Raw genomic sequence first — 25,488 nt, 5'->3', positions numbered from 1 at the left:
GATGGTTTGCTTCTACCATACCTTACAAGCACATTTGCTGTCCCCAACTTAACTGAAACTGGTGCTTTTAACATGTTAAAACCAGAAAATTAGCTCTTCTCTGAATGTAAGTGTATAGGTAAACATCCAGCATGTTACACAAATTTCAACCATGCCACTGTCTAGCAAAGAAAGCAAGAGAAATCACCTTGTAAGAAAAGACACTTGAGACATCTAGTTTGTGCCAACTTTGGATCTCAGGAGCCAAGGACTACATAAAATAGGTACATACAGCTGTTTTATTTCCCTCTTCCTATGCTGTTTAATTTACCACTCAGGTAAATTCAAGAAACAACAGTACTTCTGGAATTTTTATAGGATTTTCCATATTCTCCTGGAGAGACACTAAAGCAATTATCAAAGTCTACCACAAGGGGGAAAGAAAGCTCTGTGGACATGCAGTAAAGAGCTCAAGAGGTCTAGAGCTTATTACTGCTTGGCTGAGCTTACAAGGATAGCTTTCAAAATTTTGCTCCCCATAATTAAGTGCTTTCCACACCTTTCCAATCAGGCCATGCCAGATCCAACCCAATCCCTTCTCTTGAAGATAGCCTGGATTCTATAATGAAACACTCTTTCACAAGGTGAAAATGTAGAAGCAGAGGAAAAAGAAGTCATGGTTGATTCTTCGACTTTTCATCTAGAACATGCTATACAATTGCACCATCATCCCTAAAAATATATTAGACAGTTTACTACTCATGTTAATAAACCATAATTACTCCTCACTTTATCCACATAACAAACAGGAAGAGCTAACACAATACACAATTATAAGAGATCATCACCTGACAAAAAGTTCCTTCTATCACACAGGGCAAGATAAGGGAGGAAAAAGATAATTGGGTGCTGGGGGTTTTTTGTTTTTCTTTTTTACTGTTCCCACTTCTTTCCTTCCTAGCAGGAAAAAATCTGAGAAATGTATTTTATCTGTAATTCCACTTCTCCATCAGTGAATGGAAAACTGCAAGAACTCCTCAGATAGCGAGCTGGAAACAAGAAATTATGCAGAATTTATGTAACCCTCTCATAGAACAAACAAACCATCATCCTCATTTAACACATGAGCAAACTGAGATACAGTAATATTAACTGTTTGGCAGAGTGCAGTATGCTCCACAAACATCTTCCTAAACTATCAATAGTTTAGGATATACATACATCTAGACTTCTAAGCTATACCCAAAACTCTGAACAAATTTAAGATATTTCTACCAAAGAACAGGGAGACTTTACATGAACACTGCTAAAGGACAGGAGTTTACACACACAGGCTGGACCAACATCAGCACAACAATGTATGGTAACAACATACATGTAATCACAAAGAAATATCTTGACTTGATATTTATAAACACTTTACTGAAGATTAAAAAATTGCAAAGGCAAAGGATCATATGATTATAGAAGCATAACATAAAAAACCCCCACATCATTTGTAAAATGGGAACACACAGGCAAACATTCCTTATAACTACCAGATCTTTACTATACTTATCACCACCTGCAGACAGACTCTCTTCCATAAGCTGGTATGGCACACCAGGGAACATCTAGAGATTCCCACAGTCGATCTCCCCAGCAATAAATGCTTAGTTTCATGTTCCAGATACAGGCAAAGTAATATATTCTCTCTTCTGTGCCTTTCATACTACTGCAACAGTGCTGGAAAACACTGACCCAGATCAAAACTGACAGAACATGCTTCTGTTTACTTTCTTTCTTCCAAAAATGGACCAGTTTCAGATGTGCCTGTAACCTTTAAAATGACTGGCTGTCATGACACCTGGCTCTCGAAACACTGAAATCACTGTACAAGAAAACATTAGGTTCAACAGAACTTTGCTGCAAAGCAACCAACAGGAAGGCATGTAGCAGGCTTCCAAATCCCAGTACAGTCAATGTAACAAAGAGGAGGAAGGAGAGACTTTTGGATGGATATAGGGGAGAAAAAGAGAACAGCAACCTTTTAGATACTTCATGCTAGAAAGAGTCAGTTAAATGGGAATTTGCTAGCGTATTCCCCATCTTCAACTGGGTAACCATACAGCGAGGGGAAAAACAAACCATAAAACACAATAAGAAAACAGGCTTCCCTGTTCTGAAACTCCTGTATTGCTGGTCCTAATTCCCAGGCAGGAGGTGGGGGGAGAATGGCTGCATTAGGCCTTGCACTTTGCTCCTGAACACAAGCAGCAAAATGGCATGACATATTGCAAGGATTTCCCCACCTCCTACAGTTATGGATGCTCAGGGGATAAAAATATTCTGAAAACATACACACACACAGAAATCCTTCTGAAAATTTCTTAAAGATTACAATAATCCATTGTTTCACAGGTTTTTAATAGATCAACTTGTTAATTTATGCTCATTCATTATTGAATACAGGCCACAGAGGCTTCCCATCACCTTCTACACAGAAAGCTGGAAACCAGTGTTAAAAATGTGTAAAAATGTGCATGTATATATTTACACATATATACATATTTTGTATACATGCATACACACACTAACACACACATAAATATGGTGTTCCATGAAGCTTAAACTCGTGGGGCATCAGACGAAACTGAACACCGGGTCTAAGAGACAGTTACAGTACAATGATGCACCAGAGGGTAAGAATACATTCCCATTTGTATAATGAGCAGATAGCGTGAACCACGTAACAAGTCAACTCAGATAAGCACTGGATGTTCAACTCTGACAAAGCAAAATGTTTTTCTCTTAGTGTGCAGAATTTGATACACCTGACAAAATAAAACCCACCAGGTGCACTAAGCCCCTGCTAAATTCATAATAACAGAAGGAAGAGAAGCAAGAACACAACATGAGTAGTCTTTGCCAATAAAACATTCACCTAACTCCATTCAGCACTGTAGGGTGCTCAGCAGTTCCAAGTGCCTTTCTGCTGGCTGCCACTGGCGGCTAATTTAATATTTACTTTATTTTAGAGACACTGCACACAGCAGTGCAAAGCCACAGAGCAAACCTGGATGAAAATTTGGTAGCGAACAGGATGACGAATAGTAGGCTACAATTCTAAAAAAGTCAAGAAAAGAATATCAGCACTGAAAGGAACATGGAACAAAAAGAACAAATCTGAAATTGTCAGTTTAATCAGTTCTTGAGGCTACAGACATTTTAAACCCACAGACTAATGTGGTTAGGCTATATAAACCTTGCTTTGCAATCCATAGTGATTGCAGATTGAATCATGGCTGCTTGGGGGAGGGGGAAGAAGCCAAAAATACGTAAAAGGTTCCTGGGTAATCTGCCAGCACTTACTACAGCAATCAGTCATGTATGTTGGTTTCACACGTGGAAAAATCTAAGAATGGTGTAGAAATGGGGCAGATCCAAGCCCTTTCAATACATAATTCTGATTTTGTTTTTAAGGTTAACTCAACCCTAAATACCCTATTTTACATGTTTTATTTTCTGAAATACAAAATTGTATTAACATTTCATTTCCTTATAAACTGCTGATACTACAACAAACCCTTAGCTGAACAGGAATTTCACATTTCTTAGTCTGCAAGCCACAGCTAATGAAACTTTCCTTCCACCTTACCCCACAGGACTCAGATTCTCATAGTCTAAGCACAGATGCTTTTACTTCTTTGTTAACAATGCAGATTCTTCCCTTAAGCCCAAACTGAACTCATAAAATCTTGTCACTTGGATAACAGCGGTTTGCAGAAATTATTCATATTCTAAAAATATATTTACAAAACCTTTCCTAGGGATCCACAACCACCTATGGTAAACTGAGCATAGAATCAGCATCATCACAGCAAGATACTAGCTGTAAACAAGCAAGTCACAAGAAGAGAAACAGTCCTGATTTCTTAAGCATTTCACTAGTTTACTCAAACCTAAACTAACCTTTGGCTCAGACTGACCAGGAGAAACCTCAGCCTAAAACTGATGATGTGAATGTTAGAAAGGGTGAAAAACATGTCTTGCATAGAATGGTTCTTGCAGCCTCTATGCTGAGCCCACCAGCATAACACATCACAGGTGTCGCACCAACTAGCTGGCTTGGCTAAAAACAACAGTAGCATTCCCTAGGAAGAGAATGAGAAGGCTTCGCACAGAAACCTAGTTAGCTGCCAAAAATCAGAAGAGAGATACATAACCCAAGAACTTCTTAAGGTCGGTAGATTTGAATGGAAACTTGTCCCAATCATCATTTGACTGCCCGTTTATGGATTTTATGCACAGTGTCTTTTTTCTTCCCCACAACACTGTGTTCTCAGTGTGTTGCGCGGGCAGTCTAGCTCAAAACACCATTGTGAGATGTAGGCATTATATTTGCAGAATGTTCTAAGAGGAAGTAGCTGCAGAGTTAGGTAAAGTGATTTCTTCCTCAGCAGACAAGGAAACAAATCCAGCATTCCTAATCCCCACCCACAGTCTTATCTGAGCAACTAGTTATTTGGACAGACTGATCAGGAAGTTATTTCCCTCCCCTGTAAGTTGCTGCTGTTTTCTTCCCCTTTCCCCATGATAGAGGCAGCAAAACTAGGCAGAGCATTGACTTCTGAGGTTCCACAGTTCAAAGTTCAGAGCATTAGTCTGAACTGCTAAAAATTTCAGCTTACATGTACAGGAGACTCTATGAGTTCTTAAAGTCAGGCCCACACTGGCACACTGACAAGATGAAAGCAACACCCTTCAGGAGAGTGGCAGGGCAATGCCAGTCCTTAATTCCACAGCGTATTTGAAGATAATGTCATTTACAGAACCTCTCCTCTTCCCCTGTATTTACAAGGAAAAAGCAATGACTGATAACCAGCTGACAAAAGACACAGAATCAGGCAACCAAATACTACCTTGCCGAGGGAATCAGGTTAAGAGCTCCATGAAGAACATAGTCAAGCTCAGCATGTTTCTCTGCAACAAGTGCCACCAACCCCTCAGAACAGGCTGTTCGCAAGGCAACATTCTCACTGCAGCACTTCTCCCAGAGCAAGTTCAGAGCAGGAGTCTAAAGTAAAAAGCGTAAGACACAAACAATGAGAAGGCCGACACTGATTTCTCTTCATTAATCTCAAACACACTTTTAAATAAAAAACTGCTCAGCAACTTCTCCTGAAGCCTTAGAGAGCACAAAAGAGGAAGCTGGGGTACAGATCTACACTTAAGTAAAGGCCTTTCCCAGGACTGCTCCCACTTTCCTGCCCCCTACTGCCTATGCCCTCAGTAGGGAGAGGAGTCTCTGAGAAACGGGTAATGCAGACGAATTTTTCAGCTGTGCCTATGCAGGTCAGCTACCATCAATTTCACTTTCCTTAAAAAGATCAAGATGTAATTGCAGGCAATTCAGGAACTGCTATGTTAAGCTATGTCTACAGCAAGGTGTCATGCAGACAGCTAAAGGGAGGCATACAAACGGCTATCCAGAGCTAAGTCGTCTTCACTCACCGTATGAAGTCCTCAGTTCTCTCTATTTGCTAGTAAGCACAAAGATTTGGCAGTATCCATCAAAACTGCTGCTTGTTTTCACGCTAAATTTGCATTCACAGGTTAGTTTGCTGACTTTGTAGTTTCCAAATGGAGAAACATGGAAAGTTTTAAACAACTGAACACTGCAAAATGCTCTTGAATAAAAAGAGAGCCTGTAATGTCTAAGTAGCACAATCTTCTGCTTCTTAGCATTTTAGAAGCTGTTGTTGTATTTCAGTTTAATACCTTCATGGGGTGGCAAATTGGAAGTGTCAGCTTGTAGCTCAAAACAGAATGTCATTTGGGAACATGATTACGATCAGGACTGTTGGAGGAGCTTCTGTTAAAGAAACTACACACCTCCAACACTCCCTCACATCAAAACTCAGCACTTTTCAGTTTTGGGTTTGCTGGTTTGAGGGGGTTTTTTAAGACTTCAGACTGGAAGGAAAAATCTTTTTTGAGAGGAAGAACAGAGGAGCAAATCCTAACACCTGTCCTATGTTTCTGTGACACTTGCAAATGCCAGCATTTCATACGCCTCTCAGTTAACAAGACAGACCTGCACTTAAGCGAGCTTGACTCTACTAAAAGGCAAACTATGCCTTTGCACCATGCTTGCTCAAAGAAACGTAAGCTCTACTTAGTTAATATGAAAAATAAAACCAATACAGGTACATAAAATGCCATGTTTTTTGAAATTTTTATAGTGATGTAAAAGACTTTCCTACTCAAGTGGCAACGTCTCACCATATGGCACTTCACTTGCAGTAACATAAAAAAACTCAAATAAAACTCTTTTAAACTGAGCACAGCTAGATGTTGGTATTCTGCAGAATTAAGACTTCTGTCATTAGGACTTCTGATGGAAGTAAAACTACACTTCTAATCCCAGAGATTTACTGTTTCTACCTGTATGCCCAGACATATTGCTAACTACCTTACTTAACTTCCAGGATTTATTAAAATTACACAATGGGAAATGGGCAATCTTAAAAAAACGTTAAGTACATATGGATGGGAGAGAAGACAGAAGTGAAAGAACGCCACAGACCTTGTCAGATGCCTGTCTGATCTTCTCCGAAGAGCCATTTTCTTTCAGTACTGCAGCAACCAGATGACCCACTGCCTAAAAGAGAAAAATAAAAAAAAAACACACATGCAGACCAAGCGTTATTTTTCAATTCTCCATTAGGAAGAACTTAAACCGCTGTTGCATATCATCATTTTATTGTGATTTGAAATATGAAACTTACTGGTATGGAAGCCAAAACATGTTTTAGGGCCAAAACTCTTCATAATGCTGGCATACTACTTTTTATTGTTATCCTGAGGCAGAAGAGGAACAAACTTTCACAGGGCTCCACATAGATCTAAGGGTCTCTTTGTACAGAACGTTGTAAGATTAGAATCAGGTACATACTCAGGAATTGCAGATATTTTAACGCATCAACTGTAATAAGACATCTACAGCTCCACTGCTGTACAGATCTCAGTGTACTTAACAACACTGGTAATTATTAAATCCTTTACTATATAGCACAGAGGAAGCAAGAGAGGAAGTGAAACACAGCAAATCTAAGCAACTTGCCCAAATTTTTTCATCACGAGTTTTGCTAAACACTGAGGACAGACTATCATATCTTAATCACTTTACATATCCCCTAGCATACCTACTACCAGAAATGTTTCACTTAGTTTAAATAAGGCATGTGAAGTTAACAGTACTTCTCACAAAGCTCTTCTGTGGCAGAAACCACGAACAAGATTTAAATTTTCAAGGTCCTTCTAAAAAAAACGCTTCAGTTCTAAAGAACAAAGTATGCTTGTTCATTTGAGGTTTAAAATTAAGCATCTTATTCTATTTTAATAGAAGGAATGTCTGATTTCCTCAAGATGCCTTTAAAAATCTAAATGTGAACTGAAAGACTGAAATATCCTCAAAGGCTTCAGGGTGTCTGAATCCAGGCTTTTGTTTTCTGACTCATCTCTAATGCCTTACTCTGTTTTGTTTCATAATCATTGATATTGCTACACAGAAATTCCTTTCTGTGAGAAACAGAAAGACATCTTTTCAGAGTAAAAGCACAAAAATGTTTCAGATTAACAATATAAACAGAATAGCAGCTGTATCTACTCTTCAAGGTAAGGACAGATCCCTACTTTTGGAAAAACTAGGAAGCCAGCAAGAAAAAAAATAATAGTAACATGCTGTTTTGTTAGTGTATAAAAAGACAGGACAGATTATTTTAAATGTTTTCAAGTTCCTTCTCCTTTCAGGATTTATTTACACTTGATTTAGATACTAGTTGCTAGCCTGACATGACAAACAGTAGCACTCGGGTAACAGTTCACATTTCCAGGGAAGATGACACTTTAAACCTTCCTAGACTACAAGGATTATGCTTTTCAAAGGTTTGGATATGCACTCTAACACACTTGACCTAAAAAGACAGTTTATTATTTGGGAATCTTACTCTTCTGAAAACAGAAAGAGAAAATGGGACAAAGTCAGACATTTCTCTCTGTTTCTCTGCAGCTATCCCATTGCAAGAGCAAGAACATGCTCTCCAAAGCAGATTAGATCTTTTTTTTGTGCACTTGCCAAGTGAATCTTCTATTATTTTTTCTTTTTCCTGCTTATAAGGAACTTCAGAAATTAATTCACACCCACATCCTTAAAACAGTTTCATTACACTAGAAAAGAGGCTTGTCAATAGAAAGTGGCTTTTGCAGTGAGCTATACAGGAAAGTCAAAATGTAGATTAGCCCACTGCATTCCAAGAACTTGATTCACCAGTAAAACTTTTTGACCTACAAAACTGTGCTCAAGTTCCTCACTTTCCTGATCCTTGTCTGTGTAGGTCACATGTTCTGCAGAGCAGATACCTTGGTTGGTCCCAGAAAGAGAAGACATGTCTCATGAAGTTGAACCCTGGCCTGATGACAGTTTGAAGATTACAGCATGCTTTTCAGGGTTCACAGAATATAAGTGGAAACTAGCAAAACAACCAAAGCACAGCACAAAATCAACCAAAGCACATCAGTAGCCCTAAATGATGTGCAGCTGTAGTGATAAGCCAAGACATTCCAGCAATACTTGTACAACAGGGACAATCTTCTGCACTGAAGAAAAATGAACTGGTCCAAAGATGCCAAGTCCTGCTCATCAAGGCTAGTAATGTCATGAACTCATCTGCAGTGCAAGACACTTTGCTAGACCTTGATGAACTCTCGCTTTCAGGGACACGACTTCCTCTCCTAAATGCCAAGTTGATCACAAGGGGACTTGTGTGTCTCTCTTTCAAACTTAATTATTGTAAACCAATGTAGACTGAGCTGAACTGAAAAGGCAACAGAGACATCAGGTTGCACAGCCTGCATCACACCAACTTACTCCACCAAACAAATGGCTATATATTTAATCCTGAATTCAAAACAAGAAGAGGAAGAAAGCAGGGAAGTTAACAATAATCTTACAGCTGAAGAGATACATTTTTAATACTGAAATGAGAGATGGCCAAAGGAAGGTGTATTTTTCAAACAGAGCCTGTTACTTTCTTCCTTTCTGTCCATTAAAAATATTATGATAAACACTTCATGCACATGAGAAAGTTTCACGTGAATATGATCAGGAGCCAATGCATGGATCTGAAAATAAAGGGATTTGGTCTGCTGATCACAGTGGAGCTGTATACAGTTATTCTTTGATGACAGACAAGACTGCAGTAGTTCATCAGCTCTCATCAAACAGGAAGAAAACAGATCAGTCCTAAAGATGGTTCTATAAAGTATTGTGAAGTATTTCGACCCCACACAGGACATCTGGTAACTCCTGTCTTCTCTTGAGACCACAGGGTCACTAAAAAACATTTGGCCCCACTTAAACCTTCCAGTCCTGGGAAGTTTCTGATTTTCCTGCAGAGACTTTACAGTCTCTGAGCAATTATGTCCAATGTTTGGATTACACAGAGAGGGCAATTAGCATTTGTTGGCAACTTAAGAATACCCTACTTCCATAGTTTTCTGCCTTTGGAGCAAACCACCTTCCCCACCCCCCCCCCCCCAAAAAAAAAAAAAAAAAGTCTTCCTTATCACCTTTTTACAGTCAGGCAGCAGGCCTTGAAATAAAGGTTTCTACAGACAATTCAATTTGTTCAATGCTTTTAAAAAAATTACCTGTGACTGAATAACTGCATTAGGAAATTCAAACCGCTTCTTGATGTCATCCAACATTTTGGCTCTGTCATATGACACCAGCTCTCGCTCTGCAAGAGAGATTAAAAAGATATACCTAGGACTAGGAAAGAAAGCATGCTGTTTGCCAGAAAAAAATACACAGATTTATGTTGTACTTAACAGCAAATATAACGTTACAGCATTTTCTTCCCGCTCTTAAGTCTACCATATCACTTCGCTTTATGGGCTTAAACCCAAGAAATGCTGAATACTCATTGGTCTTGCACAAAGAACGGGTGATGGACATTCCTTAAAGCTGGAGGAAATATACAGTTCCGTATGGCACAGCATATGTCTACTCTGAGAGCATTTATCCTTGATATCATTTTAAGTATATCTCATTAACTTGAAAATGGGACAGCTCAAGAGGAGAGTTCACAGTTTCTAAAACATGATTTAAAATGCAAAATTCTCCACAAATTTTTCAATTATTTCATGCAAAAACAGAAGTAAACCAAACAGAAGACCCACCTGTGAGACTAAATGGTAATTGTAGCTAGAGGCTGGAACACTTGACAAAAACAACCTCTCTGTAAGTTGGACTATGCAGGCATGCACTAGCACACAGGAACCTAAACTGGAGAGAAATCAGAACTCAGTTTACCTTGTTGCACACCAGTGAAACTGATGGCCAACAGCAAATACTCAAACATTTCAGTTTACTGTAAACACACCTCCAGTTACTTGGGATGGCATCCTTAAAAAAAAAAAAAATCTAGAACTTGCTGAAAACCTAAGTGTAATCCTTTGAAATAAGCACTGAGAAAACATACACACACACACTACTCCAATTTCAAGACATGCTATTGATGTGATGCATTCAGAATCTTGCCACTTATTTTCAAAAGGTGGAATTAAACCCTGGAAACATGCAAATACAGCATGTGCTACAACAAATACCATTCACAGCAGGAAAACTCAAAATTAATAGTTACCACCTCAATGAATACAAATTTCTGGCAGTTAAACAGCAAAATATTCCCATATACTTGTGAATTACATTTCTGAAAGTTTAGGAGAAAAGAAAAACTGTTAACTGCACTCAGAATGATGCCAGTATGAGTTTGTATTATTTTAGAATAGATTTAACTGCATTTTGAGACAATAGGTGTCCATATAATAAATGAACACATATTAAACTAGAGTTGACATATTGCTTTTTTTAAAAAAGAAAAATGATCACTACAGCAAACAATTCCAGACATACCCACATCTGTTAAGCATAATAATTCCAGTGGATCTAGGTGCATTCAACCTATTTGTATATACCGAGTCACAAAAAACAACACCCTCCAGTTCTACCTGACAAGCAGCAAAATGATGGAAGGTTCCTTCCTGTGTAGTTTTGACACAAATACATTGGAATTATATCCTATCTGCCACCAGGTAATTTTTATTATTCATATTAAAAGGAGAAACTACAGCAGAGGATCATAAGAAGCACAGTACATACTTCCAATGGAAGAACAAATCAGTTATTCCAGCCAGACTAGAAGTCTGTTGCCACCCCAGAGACAATTCCTCAATTTCATTCAATCTACTCTAAACGTCTACAAGATATTTACAATGCAACAGCTATATCAATGCAATTTAATGAATTTAAATACAATCTAAACACTTCTTCAGTCTTTGTCATTCACCCTCAGCAAAGGCACTTGTGTGTGCATATGAAACGCCTGGAACTTTTACAGGATCACTGGATAATTAAGGCTGGCAAAGACCTCAGGATGCCTCTAGTTCAACTTCCTGTTCAAAGGAAGTTCAGCCATGGGTCAGACCACGTTGCTCAGGGCTTTGTCCCATCAGGGCTTGAAAACCTCCAAGAACAGAGAAGGCACCACCTTACTGAGCTGTCCTGATTGATAAACGCTTTCTCTTCAACACCAGCCTGAGCTTTTTTGCCACGTACTGCTGTGAAGAGCCTGGGCTGTGTCTTCTTCATCCCTCTCCCATTGGGGCTAGGACTGCTGTTGGCTGCCCTCAAAGTTGTTCCTCCTCCCAGCTGAACCTGCTCCAGTCCCACAGCCTCTCCTCACAAGGCAAGGGCTCCAGCCCCACTGTCCCAATGGTCTGTCCTGAATTCATTCCTGCTTGTCAGTGTCCCTCCCATACTGGGGGATCCAAAACTGGACATGTCAATGAGTGCTGAGCAGAGGGGGATAAATCCCACCCCAACCTGGCTCCCCAGGCTATGCCCTGCTCACACTGCCTGGGGCACTGTCTGCCAGGGCCCATGGCCATCTCTGTGGAACTGCTCCCCAGCCAGCCCATCCCAAGCCTGTACTGGGGCAAGACAGGGCATTTGTCATTGCTGAAATTCCTGAGGTTCCCATCAGCCTGTTCCTCTAGTCTGTCCAGAAGGCAGCCCTGCCAGTGGGCAAACATTCTGCCTTTGACACAAGAACACTGCAGGAGACAGCACTGAAAGCCTTGCTCAAGTTGAGGTAAATGACATCTATCACTCTCCCATTGTCTACAAATCCAGTTAATCTATCCTTTAGTAAAGGCAATCAGGTGGGTCAGGCATAATTTTTCCTTGGTAAATCCATACCCATGTTCACTCTTCCCAATAAGAACCACTGGATCAGAGTTTAGGTTGGAACAAAGATCTCCAGAGGTCATCTAGTCCAATCCCCTCATTGAAACGGATCTGATTAGATCAGCTTGCTTTATGCCAAGTCCAGTCAAGTCCTGAAAACCTCGAAGGATGCAGTCTCCCTGGGCAAGTTGTTTCAATATTCAATAACCCTCATGGTAAAAAAAAAAAACAACACCTCTTTCCTAATATCTAGCAGGAATTTTGATTTATATATAATATAATTTTTACTTGTACATAGCCAGCTTGTGCCTGTTGCCTCTCATCCTATTGCTGTGCACCTCTAAGAATAGTCTGGTTCCATCTTTTCTGCATCCTCCTACCAGGCAGCTGCAAATGGCAGCAACATCTCTCCTTTGCCTTCCCCTCTCCAAGCTTAACATGCACAGCTCTCAGCCCCCCCTTGTACGTTTTGTGCTCCAGACCCCTGACCATCTCGCTGACCCCTACTGGACTTCTTCCAGTGTCCTTCTTGTACCGGGGAGTCCAAATTCTGGGTGTAGCACTCCAGATGCTATCTCACAAGTGACACACAGAGAGGAACACCCATGGTCACAGATACCACATTCTTACTAATACAGCCCAAGATACAGCTGGCCTTCCTTGCTGCCACACTGCACTGCTGATTCACGTTCTTCTTGGTGCCTACCACGACCCCCATCAGGGCGTTTTCTGCAGACCTGGTTTCTAGAGAGTCAGCCCCTGCCTGTATTCATGCGTGGGATTATTTCATTCCAGATGCAAGACATTTACTCCATGCACAGATACAACATTGCTCTATATTGAACTGTAAGACGCTCCTGTTAGTTGACTTCTCCAGACTGTCCAGGTCCACCTGAAGAGCACCCTATTTACCAGTGCTTTGAATGCTCTCTGCAATCTGGCATTGGCCACAAATTTGCTAAGTGCATTCCATCTCATCACTCAAGTCATCGATGAAGGTACTATGCAGTGTTGGGTCCACTACTGATGCCTGTGGGACACCATTACTTGCCAGTCTGATAGACGTTCCACCACTGATCACCACCCTTTGAGGCAAATCATTCAACCAGTTTTCCACTGACTACACTGTCCCATTACCCAGGCCATATTTCACCAATTTGGTGATAGGAAGAAAATGGAAGACTGCATCAAAGGTCTTGGTGAAGTATACAACATCCCCTGCCCTTCTCTTCTTCACAGCACAAGTAACATCATTATAGAAAGCAATGAGGCTGGTCAGGCAGGCATGATTTGCTCCTGGTTAACCCACGCTGACTGCTCCTAGTCACACTCTGTTCTCACATTTAAAAATGGCTTCTACAAGGATGTGTTCCCAAACCTTCCCGGGGACTGAAGTGATACTGACCAGCTAGTAGTCAACTGGATCCTCCTCATCCTTCTCATGCCCAGAAATGTGCTCCAAGAGGATGCACTCCATGATCTTCCCACAGACTGAAGTGAGGCTGACATGCTTGTTGTACTCCACGCTGACCTTTTTTGAAAATGGGTCAACATTTGCCTTTCTGCAGTCACTGCATATCTCCACAACCTTCTGAAGATTAACAGAGAGCAACCTCACAAGGGCATCAGCCAGCTCTCTTAGCACCATGAAAATGTCCTGCTTTTCTTTGTTCAACATTTTACTATTAATGTAACAGTAGAAACTCCTCTTGTTGCCGTTGCAAATTCAATTCACACTGAACTTTGGCTTTTCTAACACCATCTCTGTATGCCCAAGCAATATTTCTAAACTGCGCCTCTGTAGACTGCTCCTGCTTGTGTCTCCTTTATGCTGCCAGTTTTGCACTGAAGCACAGTGTTTAGTCTCCCAATAGATCTAGGTGGTTTCCTGAGTATTGGGATAGTCTTTTCTTGCACTTTATGCTGTGCTTGTAGCTCTGCCAGCTTTCCTGAGCTACTTCACCCTACAAAGCTACCTCTCATAGGGTCCTACCAAAGCATCCCCTGAGTAAGTCAAAATCTGCTCTCCTGAAGTTCAGGGTCTGTACTCTCCTACTGGCCTTCTTCATCCAACTGCTTCCGGGCCCTAGCCATTTACAACCAAAGGTACCATAAGGAAATAAAATCTCACTGTAGAAAGAGGGAGACAGCTGTATCCTTAGTTGAAGAGATACTTGCATAATTTCTAATCTGAACTTTAGATTTGGGAACCCGATGAATCAAAAATAAAGATGCCACCCTGCACATTGCTGCAAAGCTTACATGCAAATGCAATTACAAAGCATTGTGAAAAATGCAGGAATCCACTGCATGCAACTCTAACAGCATTTTTTGAAGAGCACATTAAAAACACACAGTATTGGAAAACTGACAATCTAGAAATCTAATGCCATCACCCTTAACTACAAAAAGAACTTCCAAGTGTCACAATGACACCGTCACTCAACAAAGCACTTCTGTCCATACTAAAGGAGTCTGCTGAGTGGGCATGGATTTGCCCACATGCTTGATACTAAGCAAGAACGGTTCTCTTTCTTGAGAAATTACAGAAAAGAATCAGAAGCTATAAAATATAGGTAGGCTAAAACATCTAATGCCCAAGTACTGTGATGAAAAAGAAGAGAATAAAGCTTACTTTTAATACATTGTTTTATTATCTACTTCCCACACAGATTTTACACAGGTACAAAGCTCACAAAGTTTTTTATCTCAAATACATACTTAATAGATATCTACTTGTAACTGTGCTGTTGAATGCTATTATTTCACACTAGTAAAATACAAACATTAAATGTTATTTTATAGTTCTAATCTATGCATATGATTTCATAGTTATTCTTCTGTGAAAAATAAGTCTGTCTTCTCACTATACATTATTTGGAACAGTTACTTTCTCTCTGCTGACTTTGCATTCCCAAAGAAACAGATCATGGAAGATGATTACCAGCAGTGTTGTCAGAGTGCCATTAACATTTCATCCTTCTGAGAAGACATAAAAAGTTCACAGACCACATTTAGCAAATTTAAAAATCACCAAAAGAAAAACTTAAAGGAAGTAGCAGCCAGTCAAAGGCTAGTGGCTACTGTTCTTTGAAAGCTTTGAAGAGATACACTTTCATGTAACATTCATGTTGGCATCTGGAGGTCAACCGAACTTAGCAGTTCAAGACTTCAATCAGAAAACGGTCAGGAATTGCTAAATGCATTCTTGAGCTGGGCACAGCTCCCCATGATGCTATTTATTCATTTATATCCCACTTCTCAAAGCATTACTTCCAGTCTTCCCAACAGCAAATAACCTCCATGGAAACATCATACAACCATTTGTGCACACCAGGACTGATGATATAATGAGACTAATACAGTAAGAAGAACATGTTTAGGAGAAACACAGCTGCTGTTGGTAGTAGCTGCAGAGCCAAAAGATAGTCAAAATCATCGCAGAAAATTGCAAGTATGATTTAAAAAAACAGAACCTCAGCACTACCTAAATCTGCAGTTAGTTAAAAAAAAAAAAGTCAAGCCCTTTTCTTAACCCAGTGTCTTGCTTTTTGGCACCGAAGACATGAAAGCTATCAAGATAAAGTCAAGTCTTAGACACTGTGAAAAGAAAGAAATAAAACAAAAAGGTGAGGGGTTTTTCCCCCGCTTTTTCAGTTTACGTAGCTACTTTAATTTGGAGACCCCTTTCTATTAATTAAAAAAAAATTCTACACAACTGCTTTGTCACCTTTAGGAACCATGGTTACTGCCCACTCTTGTCAGTATGCCAAGCCCCTTCTATAAATAAGTATAAGCATCAATATTTCTTGCAGCCCCTTTTTGTCCTTCCCAGGAATGGCACAATTTCCACACAATAATCCCAAGAATTTGGAAAGCAACAGCAGAACAGTGTTTCCTATTTTGACTGTCTTTTACCACAAAACCAAGGAAGGCCAAGCTCATGAGAGCTGGTGAGGGTCTCTACAGCCTATCAACAACAGCTGTGAATACTACTGACAAGCTTTACCCTAGCTTACATTTGGGACAGCATTCTGTCTCAAAAAGCCACTGAGCAGAATCTTCTTTACCATTAACAACTTAGAGCACTGTGTAATTTGTTTCCATGTTGCAGCTGAGAGAGATTAGTGTTACATAAAATACAACCCTTGCAAAGGAAGCAGCACCACTCTGAAACAAATCCATCCGTACCTAAAGCAAGCTCCACGCAAGCAGTTTTTTCTCATTTCCCTGCTCCAGAAATAAAAAATAATACAGGAATACTATGAAAGGGAATTATTATCTTGGAGATTCTTACAGGAGTTCTCTCCTACCATACCACAAAGGAGCCTGCCAAAATAGCTGGTCTCAGCAGGCATACAATGGTTACTAGATATCCAAAAACTTATCCCATGTATGCAAGCAGCCTACCTTGCTAAGCTGTAACAAATTACATCTCAATTCTCCTGACATTTTTTTGGTTTGTTTGTCCTAAGCTGCATTTTTCCTATTCTCATTGCTGAAGAGGCACTCTACAGCATCAACTACACAGATAAAAACACCCACCCCAAAAAAACTCCCAACACACACACACACACACACGTGCAAAAGATAAAGAAAAAAAAAGACAACGCATAGGAAAGGGACCCTTCCTTGTTTTCCCAACATAATCAATATGAATGGTAAGGATCTGTGGTGGGTTGAGCTTGCCTGGCTGCCAGGTGCCCACCAAGCCGCTCTATCACTCTCTTTCTCAACTGAACAGGGTGAAAAAACATAACAAAAGGCTTGTGGGTTGAGATAAGGACAGGGAGAGATCACTCACCAATTATCATCACAGGCAAAACAGACTCAAGTCAGGGAAATTAATTTATTAACAATCAAATCAGAGTAGGATAATGAGAAATAAGAACGAATCTAAAACCACCTCCTTCTCCACCCTCTCTTCCTCCTGGAGTCAGCTTCACTCACTCCCAACTTCTCTACCTCTTCCCCCTGAGCAGAGTAGGGGGACATGGAGTTAGAGGTGCACTTACGCTCTTCTCCTGCTCTAGCATGGGGGCCCTCCCACGGGAGTCCTTCATGAACTTCTCCAGTGTGGGTCCTTCCCATGGGCTGCAGTTCTTCATAAACTGCTCCAGCATGGGCCCTTTCCACAGGGTACAGTCCTTCAGGAACAGACTGCTCCAGAGTGGGTCTCCCATGGGGTCACAAGTCTTATCAGCAAACCTGCTCCAGCATGGACTCCTCTCCACGGAGTCACAGGTCCTGCCAGGAGCCTGCTCCAGTGCCGGCTCTCCACAGGGCTACAGCCTCCTTTGGGCCCATCCACTTGCTCCGGCATGGGGTCCTCCACAGGCTGCAGGTGGGTATCTGCTCCACTGCTACCCTCTATGGGCTGCAAGGGGACAGCCTGCCTCACCATGGGCTGCAGAGGAATCTCTGCTCCGGCGCCTGAAGCACCTCCTCCCCCTCCTTCTCCACTGACCTTGGTGTCTGCAGGGCTGTTTCTCTCATATATTCTCACTCCTCTCCCCCAGCTGCTGTTGTGCAGCAGTTTCTTCCCCCTTCTTAAATATGTTATCACAGAGGCGCTCCCACCGTCGTTGAATGACTCAGCTTTGGCCAGTGGTGGGTCTGTCTTGGAGCTGGCTGGCATTGGATCCATCCAACACGGGCGAGGCTTCTGGCATCATCTCACAGAAGCCACCCCTGTGGCCCCAAACTGCCAACACCTTGTCACGTAAACCCAATACAGCATCCTAATGCTAAGATGGACAAGCATTGCTAATGGAACTGAACCAGAGGGGCTGTCATGGCACTACACCTTCAGACCTGGTCCATACCAGTTTATCAAAAGTAATTACGACAAGGTTAGCTAAGCTGAGTAACAGGAAACGACGGCTGGGAGCACTGAGATCACATTTCCTATATTTATTGCCTTTTGCTCTTTGTTAAGGACTCTCGAGTCAAATCGGGGTTCCTACCAAACCCCGGGAATGAGAAAACCTGCAAACACTCCCACTGATTGTGTGTCACACGTGCAGCACTTCACAACTCCTCACAATAACCGGGTTTAAATTAAAAACAAAACAAAACAAAAAAACCACACAACTGAGTAACGGCAGCATTCGCTGTTATTCCGGGCAGGCCTGACGCCGTGCCGGTGCCCCGCCGCGGTGACATTCCCCGAAGGCCTCTCCGGGGGCCGCCCGCCCCGCTGCGCGCACGGCGCGTTCCGGCCCAGCACGACCAGATCCCAGCATCCCCCCAAGAGCGGCCACGTCGGAGAGGCGCCCCCCGCTCCGCCACGGCTCGGTCCCCGCGCCCGCCCAGGGGCGGCGGGAGCCCAGCGCCCGGCCCCGCGGCCCTGCACCCTCCGTCTCGGCGCTGGTGGCGTCCCCGGCGCCAGGCCCGCCTGCACGGCCAGCACAACCGCCTCCCGCCGCGCCGCTCCGCGCCCCTCACCTCGCCTCGCCTCGCCCCACCGAGCGACCCGCCCGGCTCCGGCGGCACCTCCCACCCGCGCCCCGGCAGAACACGGACCCGGGCGCTGTCGTGAGCCTCGGCCACCCCCAGCGGCGACGGCGCCTGCGCGGCGGATGGCGCATGCGCACGAGCTGCCGGAGGGCTGCGGCAGGCCCAGGGGTGGGCGGGTGCCGGGTGCGGCTGAGGGAGCCCCGAGCGGTGACAACGACCTTCCGTCCACGGTCGCGTACATGCGGCGGGTTTTTAAACGGTGCCATCGTAGCAAGACGGATCTGAGCCACTGGAATGCTTCTCCGTGATACGGCTGTGCGAGCGCACCCTGAGGGCAGCACGACTTCCCGCTGCCTCGCCTCGCCTCGGCCGCAGGGTCTGGCCGGTTTCCCGTGCTTGCGCGCCCGGGCGGTTTGGGCCCAGGCTGTTCCAAAGGATGCGGGGCATGAATTAGTCATCTAGTGCTGGGCCAGGTTCGGGGTCTTCCTTACATCCAAACTGAAATGCGGACTTAAATCCAAAGACTTAAACAAGAGCAATATAACTTGTGTGGAAGAGGGTAAGGTAATTCATTATGTAGTTCCTAAATATGAAAAACCCAAATCTTTATCAGCTTCAAAATTGCTGCAGACTGAGTGTCTTCAGTCTTCTAAATATTTTGACAGGTAGTGATCAGCAAGCTGCAGGGACATCAGGAAGACAATGGACATGAAGAATAAATGATGCTCTCTTTGCTGCATGTTATGCAGCTTTCTCAAAGGCAGAACAGTTTAAGCTCAGCTCTGATATATTTTGATAACTACTATGTTACCAACAGGTTGAAAGCTCCATGCAGCAGGGACTAAAGAGGTTATATTTTCAATTAACGTTATTTTAACACAAAACAGCACTTCCATTTCTGAACATGGAAAGAAGAAGCAACTTCTACAAGATGTAAACATCAGAATGGCTCTCACTAAAAATACCTTCAGAAAAAGTCACAAATATCTTGAAAGGAATCTGTTTGAAAAGGGCTAGGTTATTCTCTAATGATGTAACTCAAGGGTGTGTACTGTGAGTTGCTTTGAGATGAAACTAGTGAAATGCTGACATGTGAAACAGAAGTAAATGTGGGCAAGTCTGTTTATTTTAACAGTTTATTGGTTTTAAAAGACTAGGGAGTTGCTTAGTATTTTAATGTATTGGTTCCAGCTTCACCAACTAAAGCCATAGGCAGTTTATGGCATCCAAAGGGTCCTGCCCCTGTTTCCATTGAATTGATGGGAAAGCACACAGTGACAGTTCAAGAGCCAGAAAAAGCCCAAAAGTGACTCACAGAACAAAACTGTATTCTCTCGAGCTGCCTACATGGGCAGATGCAAAGTGAAGATCAGTCAGATCCCACAGATCAAGTAGACTTGTTTTTTTCTCCACATGACTTCTCCACAGTAACTTTTTGCAAACAGCACACACAAATATTTGTGATGTGGCTTGCGACTCAGTGCACTGAGCCCAGGATGGGCTCACAAGTCCGCTTGCTGCTGGAGCTGCAGTATCCCAAGATCAGCTAAAAGGACCTGGAGGACCTTTCAAGAGTTACGTGTTTCAGTCTGTCTCTAGGTGACTGTAGACAATGGCACAAATCAAAATGCAGCATTCAGTCTCCTCTTCCCGTTCCATCCTTTCTCTTTTGTCTAAGAACATCTCACTATTGAAAGGGTGGTTCATTATTGACATGCTGTGTGGTTCATTATTGACATGCTGTGTGATTCAGGCCTCGTATTCTCCATTTAGTTCTTGAGACATGGTGGGTCATACACTGCTGTCTGAAGTGGCTTGGGCCTGATTTGTGCTGCTTGGTACCATGTTCCATCAGTAACCTAAGTGACAGCTAGACCCAAAATCTGTTGAACTGGTCTGTGAAATCACTGAATCTTAAATATGTTTTAAAGTCTTTGATGGTGTTTTATAAATAAGTATAGATGGCTATAAATTTGAATAGTTAAGAAGTCTTTATTATTCAGTAGGCTAGAGAAATAAAAGCTGAATGGAAAGGGGAGAGTGTGCAGTAGACCAGGCAATAATTTTGGCCATTGCTAGTTTTACTTGGAAACAGATAAAAAAAGACTTTTAGTGGACTTGACTGTCTTTAGGGTTTTGAGGTTTTCACATGTTGACGAGATTAAGGGAAGATAGGGCATTTGTTGTGGGAATTTTAGTGTGGGTTTCCCCTATCACAGTGAGTTTGACTCGGTGGAAGAGTTGCACAGCTGAGCGTTTTCCCAGTAATGGAGGGTGTGAGTGGGGTGCCTGCCTTCTGTACCAAAGAATGGGAGGTGAGGTGGCAGAGAGAGGCGGGGCAGGGCACTTTCTGGATCTCAGTAAGAAATGCCAAGCAGCAAATGGCTTAATAAAATAGCTGATAGAACAGAAAGAGGAATGTAGATAGCAAATCTTGTGTCCCTCAAATGGGGAAAATCCTGCATTCATGCAGCATTGGATGGACCCCAGATGATTTTTCCCATGGCATGCTGCACAGATCCCAATGGTGGAGAGAGGTTCCTGCTTTTTGGTTGTTCGAGCTACTATTCAATTTTCTTACAAGAAACCAACTCTATTCGTAAAGGATATTTGCATGAGAACTTCATGCAGCACTTCAGATAAGGTCAAGGCCACGCAGGTAACTGCAAGTAGTGAGTGGGAGCTGCCTGCAGGCTCCTCAGTTACAATGCGCTGGCTGAGTTTGTCCTGTGCCAAGGGACCTGTGCAGCATAACATAGGCTTTAAGGCCTCGCTGGACATGCAGCGCAGCACAGCACAGTCCTGCACCTGCTCAGGTCAGCTGTGATATGGGTCCCTGACTCCTCGATGTACAATGGTCAGAATCAATACATTCCACCCCTTTATCCACGTACACATTACCTTTCCCAAAGATATTATAAATTATAGATTACATTAATAACATACGGGCTTCCCTGGCCCAATAGAGCAGACATGGCCTATTCAAGATCTCTGAGTCCTGGGATACGATGTCTTCTGCAAGACCCCCAATACAGCTTGTCAGGTCCCTGCCTCAAATGCTGCAGGGGCAGAGAGTCAGTCCCAACTGCCACCCCATCCACTCTTGCAGTAGGTAGACATGGAGAATGTGGATGCATTCAGTATGCTGCTTTGCTGTTCTGTTTCCCTTTTTTCCCCCACCTTGATAGAGACTATTTTTGTTCGTTGCCACATAGGCTTTTAGCCGACCAGCTTTTTGAAGCTGCCATGTTGCAGAGCTTGCCTAGACAGGTGAAGTATGTCTCAGTAGCACATTGTCCTGGTTTGGCCTAAACCAGGCCGATTTTCCTTTCAGTGATTTTTACTTTCAGCTAAGTCTCCTCTAAGTAACTGCACTTTCTGAAACTAACTGCATGTTTTTGCAGACAGTGTCTGCTTCCAGGACTGATAACGCTCGAAGTTTGTAGTTATCACTGAGGCACCGGTAGGGATGTTGTGCAGAAAGGCTCTTGCTGTACTTATTCTTGAGAGAAACCAAGGTCACTGCTGAATTCCTCATTGCTTACGAGTGAAGAGCCGAAGGGGGGTCGCAGCTGCAGAGGGGAGCGGACAGGGCAGGTGACCCAAAATTGACCAACGAGGGTATTCCATCCCATACACGTCATTCTCGGTATGAAGTGGGGGGATCACGAGGGTCTCGCTCTCTTTCTGCTATGGCCGGTGTCCAGGGAGGACTCCGTCTGTTTTCCTGCTGCCCCCGATCCCGATCCGTGCGTTCCTGAATCCAGCTCTCGACCGTCGCTAGGCCCAGGCTGGGCCTTCCCGGAGCCTGCCCTGCAGTGCTGGTGGTGACGTGGCTGACTTCAGGGGAGCTCAATCTTGGTTTTGTATATATATTTGTATATATTTGATTATTTCTATTATTATTATTATACTTTTTTTCATTATTATAGTTTATTAAAGCTGTTTTAATTTTCCAACCCAGAAGTCTCTCTCCTTTTTCCCTTTCCCTTTCCCTCTGCGGGGAGGGGGGGGAATAACAGAGGGCATCTGCCGCAGGTTTAATCGCCAGCCCAGCTTTAAACCGTGACACACATTAACCAAGGAAACTTCTCTAGCCATGTATCAGCTCCATGTTACGCCCAAGAGAGGAGACCCCAGGTCTCTGAGTACAGAGCTAAGTCTGCTATTGCCCAAATGACCATTAGCCGAAATGGCTTTCAATTAGATGAAAATTGCAATGAGATCTCTCAAGGGGAAAGGAGCATATAGCCTTTTGAAATATTTTGATGCTGACAGTTCCGATCCTGTTTTTACTGTGGAGCATCTTGCTTTGAGAAGCACCTTACCAGAGTGGCCTCATGCTTGGCATCAGGACATCAGGGATACCACATCCATTCTCTGGATTAATTGACTGTGGTGCCTAATTCCCAGCACTGCTTCAAACTCCTGAGTTTCATGCAGGTCATGTAGGGACATTGGTGCATGAGGACATTGAGTGTACATAACCCAAACATTCTCACAAAGGGCTTTTGGTAGCTTCAGAGACTCAGTGCTGGCTTGAGACAAAAGGAATCCATCTCATCTGTGTGAAACCATTTACTGTCCTATGGTCTTGATCTGTTTTAATGCTGTTTCTGTGCCCAGATCTCAGAAGCAGGAAAAAAGCAGAAGATATCTCTTAATGGACATGCTTAAATTCACAGATACTGCTTTTGATTGTCTTTCAAGTTGCAGGTCTTCTAGAGCCTGGCTGTGAAACTGAGGTATATTTTCTGTAGTTCCCTGAAGTAGTGTCCCCAGCTTCCAAGGTCTTCCATTAAAGTAAAAGAAATACCTGGGAATTGTGAAGACAGCATCAGTGCCAAAATCATAATTGGGTTTGATTTGAAGCAGTCCATACCAGCTACAGATTATGCTGCAAAATCTGCTTTTCCTAGTCAAATTTGAAAGAAATTTGACACCTCAGGGAGGTGTCTCCAACATTATTTCCTGCTGGTCTTAATGTGGCCTATCTGTTATACAGAAAACAGTAAAGGTAGAATTCAGTTAGCTTGGATTGGGCTGCCCAGTAGGCTTACCACCCTCCAGTTACTGCGACAAGAGTTTTTGCAAAGGTCATAAATCCATGAAAACTGCCCTATTCACTGGCCTGTGAATTCTCTTCCAGGAGAGGAACTAGACAGGAGTCCTTGGCTACAGTTACACTTTTTCTAGGACATTCTTTCTGAGTTGTTTTATTAGGGGACAGTCACACCGTGAGGGGTGATGCGCTGGTAATACTCTCCAAGAAATGCCAGAAGGTTCTCTTGGCAGCTTTTGTAATGTGCCGTGAAATCTCCCAGTGAAGGTTATTATCCAAATGAAAATCAAGTAGTAAGAGCACTGATAATGGCCTAATCGTCATATCACTTTTCTCGTATCGAGTTTTATCCAAGCCAGAAAGCAATTCTGGCTTTAAAAATGAAGGAAAGGAATAAGAAAAGACACAGTTTAGAATATATTGCAAAAATCAACAGCAGCAAAACCTGCCACTATTAAAACGTATTTATTTTAAGTCTCTTAAGCCTGATAACAAAATATAGTTTTAGCAAATGGGCCTAGTCAGCTATGTCTCTAGCCATTATTACTAAGATTAGGGCTTATTTAAAATGCATTAAACTTTTAGATGAAACTGCTTTTTGCTGCAAATAGTAGTCAGCTATGAAGGGCCATCACTCCACACTCTATATACAGAGCTTCCATAGACTTCAACAGAAATTCAGCATGAGGGTGGAATTGAGCAAAAAGTCCCTGATTTGTGTCCTGAAAGCCTGTTGAGATTAATGGGAGTTGAAATCGCTTAACACTTGCCAGGGAGTGCTCTGCAACTCACAAGATTAGGCTTGAAATGCCTTACTGAACCTTATCCTGCAGCAGTTCATAGATAAAAATTCCCTTTGTATTAGTGCAAGCAAGGCTCACAGAATAACTAGGCTGCCTGTAATTGTACAACACTTGCTCTGCTGAAGGGTAATGTAGAAAGTTTGAGACATATCCCTGGCAAAGACTAATTGCTATCACTGTTCGAGCATTTCAGTTTCCCATTGATTGTAGTAAGTGGTGGAGAGCACCAAGACACTAAAGTATTAAACGCTAAATATGCCATATTTTTCTCTAAAAAAAGAAATAAAATGCAAATTGCCTTTTCTTGTCTGTTATTTTACCTGATTTAGCTCTCTTGGCTTAACTAATATGAATTAAAAGACATGCATTTATGATTTTTATTTTTTAATTTAGACATCCCTATAAAGTGAATGCCAAATGACATTATTTCATCCCTTCATTTTGGTAAGTTGCTCCAACAAAATCTAATAAACCCTCAAGGTAGTTATGTGTAGGAGCTTATTTCATAGTCTTGTGGGCAAAGTAGTGGTATTTCTTAGTTTCCAGTTCCCCTTTCATGCTCACCAGGATTTTTTCTTCATCCATCCAGTCATTATTTGATCTTATTTGGAAGCTGACTGAAAATTTCGTTCTACAACTGAACTACTAATACAGAGTTTTTCCAAGATTTACTGTATTAAGGATCCATTTTTTGTAACTGAAACGAAATAACTGGTGGTAGTACAAGTGAGGGCTACTTAGGACCATTAGTACATTTTATGTTGAGCTTGCTACATTTCCAGACACATTATGTCTCCTACATTCCTGGATGAGGTACTGTTTTCCTTCTGGTTTGTTAAGGGTGGCTGTAAGGTGCTGCTGCATTGACAAAGGGCTTGACTGGTCAAGCAGAG

At 42.3% G+C, this 25,488-nt stretch overlaps 1 protein-coding gene across 3 annotated transcripts in view; it reads right to left on the bottom strand.

Annotated features, from left to right (window-relative positions):
- Positions 1–18,805, bottom strand: part of FOCAD (focadhesin) — a 132,730-nt gene extending 113,925 nt beyond the window's left edge. For all 3 annotated transcript variants that reach the window (XR_011050036.1, XM_068422429.1, XM_068422430.1), the window contains exons 1-5: positions 18,719–18,805; positions 10,204–10,309; positions 9,673–9,761; positions 6,548–6,622; positions 4,881–5,035 (exon numbers count right to left, since the gene is read on the bottom strand). Coding sequence is in view for 2 of the 3 variants with exons in the window: in XM_068422429.1 (XP_068278530.1) it covers positions 4,881–5,035; positions 6,548–6,622; positions 9,673–9,729 (287 nt within the window). In the remaining variant the exon portion in view is untranslated. The remainder of the gene's footprint in view (positions 1–4,880; positions 5,036–6,547; positions 6,623–9,672; positions 9,762–10,203; positions 10,310–18,718) is intronic.
- Positions 18,806–25,488: the final 6,683 nt, after the last annotated feature.

The sequence above is a fragment of the Nyctibius grandis genome, chromosome Z (assembly GCF_013368605.1).
Source record: "Nyctibius grandis isolate bNycGra1 chromosome Z, bNycGra1.pri, whole genome shotgun sequence".
NCBI lineage: Eukaryota > Metazoa > Chordata > Aves > Nyctibiiformes > Nyctibiidae > Nyctibius > Nyctibius grandis.
Note: the sequence above shows the minus strand (reverse complement) of the source record. Positions and strands in the feature narration are given on the sequence as shown.